The 6,145-nt window shown below is 63.9% G+C and overlaps 1 protein-coding gene across 2 annotated transcripts in view; it reads right to left on the bottom strand.

Moving 5' to 3' along the window:
- STK32C (serine/threonine kinase 32C) overlaps positions 1–6,145 on the bottom strand; it is a gene marked incomplete at its 5' end in the record, with an annotated part of 69,753 nt that continues 63,608 nt past the window's right edge. The window contains 4 exons of one of the 2 annotated variants that reach the window (XM_080823537.1): positions 1–616; positions 1,501–1,568; positions 1,684–1,959; positions 5,994–6,125. In XM_080823537.1, the coding sequence (XP_080679663.1) occupies positions 478–616; positions 1,501–1,568; positions 1,684–1,959; positions 5,994–6,125 (615 nt within the window). In that variant the 3' untranslated portion in view covers positions 1–477. The remainder of the gene's footprint in view (positions 617–1,500; positions 1,569–1,683; positions 1,960–5,993; positions 6,126–6,145) is intronic. The other variant, XM_080823538.1, reaches the window with a different exon arrangement.

The following is a 6,145-nucleotide window of genomic DNA, read 5'->3' as shown; positions in this document are numbered from 1 at the left end:
GGCTCTTATGTCGTGATGCTCAGAGGTGAGAAATTACAGAAACACCGCAGGAGTATCTATAAAAACACTCTGCACCTCCCCCCGGACGCACAAGCCTGAGTGGGCCCTGGTGGCCCGCGCATGGTGTCCAGCGCCCACCGCAGGGCTGGTGCCCACCAGGGGGAGTGGGTCAGGGGAACGGGTCACGGGGCCACCAGGAGAGGCCACAGGCCACAACTGCAGGGAATAGAGCCTCCGGGGAGGGGGGCACTCGGCCTCCTCTCCCAGCCCTCGGCCACACTGACAGCCTCCCCGTGCCCTGTGCCCCCGAGAGCCAGCACGCAGGCTCCGGGGAAATCCGGACCAGGGAGGAGCAGGGCCACCAGCCGGCTCTGTGCTGGGAGGAGCGGGGCTGCCTGGTTGGGAACGTCCATGTGGGGCCACTGCCCGCCACCTGTCCTGTCGTCCCGGCAGACTGAGTATCCAGAGCAGCTGGCATTAACTCTCGCTGAGGCGGGAGGGACAGAGGGAGCCACACATGGGCAGCACAGGGTGCACGGCCTCCCGGTCCTCTTCAGCATCCCCAGCCTCGGGGGCGGGCGGGGGCTCGCTTGTGGGGTCCTGGCTCCTCTTCAGCCTGGTGGGGAAACACAACGAGGGGCTCTCTGCAGCCTCTCCAGCAGCCCCAGGGCACTTGTGGCCTGCCCCCACTTGTCCGAGGACTGGCAGAACGGGTCCCTTGGGAGCATGGCTGGACCCGGTGCCCCTGCGGGCGCTGCGGAGACCTGAGAGCGACACCCAGCCCAGCAGCGCCCTGTGTGACCGTGGTGGCCTCAGGCTCGTGCACTGGGCTGGTGAGCAGAGCTGAGGACACCCGGTGTATGTGCATTTCGGTGGGTCAGCTGTTTTGGAACAAAGCTTTGCAGAGAGCTTGACTGAGTCTGTTCTAACTCAGGCCTCTGACCTCCAGGATGGAAGCCAGTGCCTTAAACCAGTGCCCACACATCGTCCTGCTCACTGAGGCAGGACAGAGCTCAGAGCTGCCTCCTCCAGGATGCCCTCCATGCCCTCCTTGTCCCTCCTCTCCTGAGCCCACGGGGCCAGGCTTCCTCCCTCCCCTGCAGCAGGTGTGTCAGCGGTGTGTGGCTTGTCATATCTCCCCGACCCACAGCCCCTGGCACTCAGTAAGGGTTACGGAATGCATAGCAGGTAGCAGTCCATGCGACTCCACAGGGCCGTGAGCCGTCGGCCTGTCCGGGCAGTGCACCGAGTGTCTCCCCAGGAGAGTCTGGCTGTTAGGCCCCTGTTTAGAACTGAAAGTTCCCAGGGAGCCCTCCCACACCAGCCCGAACTGGGGGACGCTCTGCCCCCAGGGCTGCACCCAGATGCCTTAGGATAGTGGCTGTCCACTTCCCAGGCCCCCTGGTGCCTCATTGCTGCTGGGGCTCAGGACTTGTGTGGCCCAGAGAGCCTCAAACCCCTCTTGGCCTGCTGCCACCCGCCCCCCCCCCACACACTCACTTTTCTCTGTTAAAAATCACAAAGTCTTGCTGGATCGCATCAAGGCAGTCCTGAAGGTAGTCATTCTCCTGTTAGTCAGAAAAACATACCGATGAGTGCAGTGGACACTCCGAGGCTCTCACATCCCCGCAGGTGGACTCCGGAGCGTGCCTCCCGCCCCCCCCCTCCTCCTGCGGCCTGCACCTGTGGCTTTCTTTGGAGATCTTCTGGGCTGCTGGAGAAACTCTGTCCCAGCAGCCACAGCATCTGGGGGGGTGTGTCTCCTGAGTGGCCCTTAGCCAGGGCCCAGAGGATGCCCAGGATGGAAGATCCTGCCTCGGAGCGGATGCTGACGTGGAGGCAGAGTCCGCAGCATGAAACTTGGCCAGAAACCACACCTGGCTTAGCTCCCTCCCCTCCTGGCGCCAAAGCCAAGGCCATGGGAAGAAAGGAGCTGGACTCCGGAACCTGGGGGGGCCTCTGAGTGGATACAGGTGGGCACATTAGTACCACGAGCCTGCAAGAGGGACCCCCACTCGGGCTCCTGCAGGTGGCACATAGCAGCTCCCCCCAGATCTGCCTCCACCTGCCCTCCCGGCCTCAGAACGGCACAGTCGCCAGCAGCACGGCCGGTGCAGAACCTGCTGAGGTCAGAAAGGCGCTCCCTGCCGCGATAGGACAGGCTGGGTGAGCGCCGGAGGGCAGTGGGAGGGCGGGGCGTGGGCTATGCGGCCGCATGGGGCATCCTTCCATGCCCGGGGAGCTCGTTCTCTGGCAAGACCCCTGGAGCGGGGTCTAGTACGCTGCAGGGTGGCTCCCGGAATCATGGGAGACATGACAGCCCAGTGAGGATTCCAGAACAGACAGGGCCAGTGTCGAGGGGGACAGTCTCGAGAGAAGCGGACAGCTAGAGTCCGTCTGGGGTCGACAGGCTCAAGAGTCAAGAACCAAGGACCTTTGGATGATCGTGCTCTCCTGGAGGCCCGAAAGGAGCTAAGCAGTGAGCTGGCGAGGGCCGGGGCATCACGGAGCAGCTCTGCACTGCCTGTTGTCTACGACGGCGCTCCCTGCCCTCCACAGTGACGTCCACAGTGACGACGGCAAGCCAGAACGACAGAAGCCTGGATGTGATGTAGCTGCACCTAACCAGGTGGGAGTGACCATGGTCACAGGTAGTGAGGCTGTGGTGACAAGCAGGTCACCTCGAGGCCCGGGGTCTAGTGACATCTGACGTGCCACAGACAGTGCTCCTAACACTCAAAGAGGTAGACAGTGAGCACTCAGACACACGCACACACGTGCACACACGCAGGGAGACCAAGGGTACAAGAGCAGCACTCGTGCACACACACGTGCACACACACGTGCACACACATTCACACACACGTGCACATGCGCGCAGGGAGACCAAGGGTACAAGAGCAGCAAGCTGTCATCAGCCACCTTGACGGGAAATCACCATCATTTCCCAAGGACAGCTGGGACCGCTCTCCTGAGCACACCTGGGGAAGGGGGACTGCCTTCGCCGGTCTGTTGGAGGTGAGATCTGAGCGGACACCTGGCCACGCCCACCTCATGGGCAGCCACCCCAGCCCCACCCAGTGGCTGTCGCGTCCACTGCCAGCCACCAAGTGCACGAACAAGACGCACTCCTATGGCATCTGGTAGAGCCCTCGTGGCCGTCCCCGGGTCACGGTGGAGGAGCCGGAGAAGGTCTTGCCCCCGTCCCAACAAAGCAGCCTGGGTTCCAAATAAATCACAGCCTGCTTGGGCAGTGACGAGTGTCCCCATCCGCGACATTAAGTCTGTACCTGTGCCTTCGAACATTCAGGGCACAGGGATGTTGCTTCCCATTCTCCTCCCGCTCCCTTGGCAAGCCTGGCGCCTGGGCCATGGCAGACAGGGGGGCCGCAGCACGCGCGACCCTGTGGCAGCTCTGGGCGCAGCGGCTGAGCCGGCGGCACAGTCATGCATAGCTCTGGGCGTGGCACGCAGCCTCTGGGTTGACAGAGGCATCCTCTCGATGCCCCCCACAGGAAGGACGAGGACCGCTCTGCAGTCGCCCGAGGTGGCCGGTGGCACTTCCGTGGTCTTGGCCCAAGGCTGGGCTTAGAACCAGAAAGAGCCTCGCTCGTCTGACACTCGCAGTCCTGCACCACACTGACCATGACGACAATGAGACGAGAGGAGCAGGAAGTGGCACGTCCTCCAGATGTCCTTGTCCACACCCGTCTGCAGTGGGGGGATCCGAACTGTGCCCGGTCCCGCGTGGGCTCTGGGCACCCCAAGCCCAGAAGCTCCTCCCAGCAGCGGGTCAGTGCCCACTGGAGAAAAGGCCCTCGGCGCGTACAGCTCTGTCCTTGCCAGTAACTGCGGTGCCACCGTGGCCTCCCAGAGGAGTCGCCACCCTGGCTGAGTGACCGGCCTCCACCATCAGGAGGAGACGGGGCTTCTGGGCCGAGAATGCACCTTAGCCTTGCCTGACTTCGTGCTGATAATGAACGGACAAGAGCCTATGCTCCCGCCTGAGAAATGATGTGGCTGGGGGCTCCGAGCTCTCCGGGCAAGGGTCCGCGTCACACCAGGAGGGGAGCCTCCAACACGCAGACCCCAAGAGGGGCAAGTGAAGGTGGGAGGCACATGAGGGGACACGGAGGACGTGCAGCGGCCGGACTTGTGGTCCATCCAGCTAACCGTGCTCCTCTCGGTTTTCCCAGGAAGCCTGAGCACTGGTTCCAGAACAATCCAGGGCACGGTGGGAGCGGGTGGTGCCAAGGCGGGCCTCACATACCACAGGGTGCCCAGAGGACCCCTATTCCCCTGTGGGGGACACACTGGGGGGCGCGTGTCCACAGGAAGGCCTGTGCCGTGTCCGTGTGCCCGTCCTATTCTGGGGCAGGACGCCCACACTTGCACCATTCGGCTCTCGGCCAACACACGCACACGCACGCGAGTCACAAGAGCACAGGAACGTGCAGCCCTCCCGACCCTTAGCTGAGGGCTGCAGAGGTGAAAGTCACTGTCCTCGAGACTCGGACACCAACCGCCCGGGCGCATTTCCCGAGTAAACCCGTCGCATGAATCCTCGTCTGCAGGCGCGCGTGTGTGGGCAACGCTGACACCGACAGCTGTCACCCCGGTGCGGAATGACAGGGGCTTGTGAGACCGGCTCCACTTCCGGCCAAAAACAGACCCACGGAGCAGACATACTTCCCAAACCTCTGGGAATTCACCGGAAATGCGAGAGACCTAGAGCCGCCAAGCGATCTTGAAAGAGGACAAAGAGCGGGACTCACGGTCCCTGATCTCGAAGCGGACGCCAAAGCTGTGCTCGTCAGGACAGCTGGGGCGGGCACCGGGCAGACGAGGGAGACCCACAGATCAAGGGATAGGATCGTGAGTCCATGAATAAGCCCTTATTGTGGTGGACTGACGTTTGAAAACGAGGCCAAGCCATTCGATGAGACAAGAACGGTCTGTCCAACACACAGCCCTCGGATGAGTGCGTCCACCTGCCGAAGGTCGACCCCGGACCCCGACTTGACGCTCTCCGCAGAAACCCCCCGAAAGCAGACCCCAGAGGTGAGACGGGCCAACACTCAGAAGAAGCCGCAGGACCGGACCTCAGTGGCCTTCGTCGGGCGGCGGTTTCTCGGGTGAGACGCCAGAAGCGGGAGCGAGAGAGGAGTGGACACGCCGCGGTTCACAGAGTCCAGCGCGTCCAAGAACGACACCTCCCACGAGAAAGAGAGAAAACCCACAGCGCACGCCTGCGGCCTCCCTGGTGGGCCCCTTGCCTCGGAACAGCACGGCTCCCAGCAATGCCAGCAGGACGAAGGAGTGAGGGGCTCCGCGTCTTCCCCCCACACCCAGAGCAAAACAGTCCCGAGGGGAGAAATGGGCGGGGCCGCACCCGCAATTCCAGCTCCGCTCGCTGGGGGCGCCACCAGCAGCCGGGCCCCACGCCCACTCCCCGCCTCACCCCTGTGTGGGGGGAGCAGGTGTCAGGGGCTGGCGCTGGGGCTGGGGGCCTCTGCCGGCTCAGACGGGTCCAGGAGTGGGGCGGCACCCGTGGCGTACAGGGTCACCGCTGTGACCGCTGCCACCCACCCCTGTACCCCCACGTGCTCTTGTGAGGACCAGCTATACCCGGGGGACAGGGGCAGGGCTGGTCCCACGCCCACAGCGCGAGCTCCCCAGGGGCGCCCCCACACTCCCGGGGCAGGAGAGGGGCTGCTGAGGGTTACTCTGTTTCCCACCCCCCGAGAGTGACATCCTACCCTTCAGCTCCCCGGAATGTGACAGAGTCAGGTTAGGACAGGGTCATCTGGGGTTAGGTGTCCCCGTAAGAGGAGGCGCACACAGGGAGAGTGTGGGAGACCCCGGGGGCAGAGCTGGGCATGATGGGTCCCCAGCCCCGGAGCCCCACAGCCAGGGGCAGGACGGAGCGGCGGGGATCCCATCTGCACAGGAGGACGACGAGCGGGCCTCGAGGGGTGGGGCGCGTCCCTCACCGACTGCGAGCTGTCCCGGCTGCTGTCCCGGGACCGGTTCTTGGCCAGCCGCTTCTTCTTCTTGTGCAGGGGCCTGGACTCCAGGATCATCTCCTCCAGCTCGAAGGTGGGGTCACAGTGAAGGCGGCCTTTCTGTGGGGGGACAGGGAGCT

Source organism: Martes martes (genome assembly GCF_963455335.1).
Source record: "Martes martes genome assembly, chromosome: 14".
NCBI classification, from domain to species: Eukaryota; Metazoa; Chordata; class Mammalia; order Carnivora; family Mustelidae; genus Martes; species Martes martes.
This window is presented reverse-complemented; position numbering and strand designations above follow the sequence as displayed.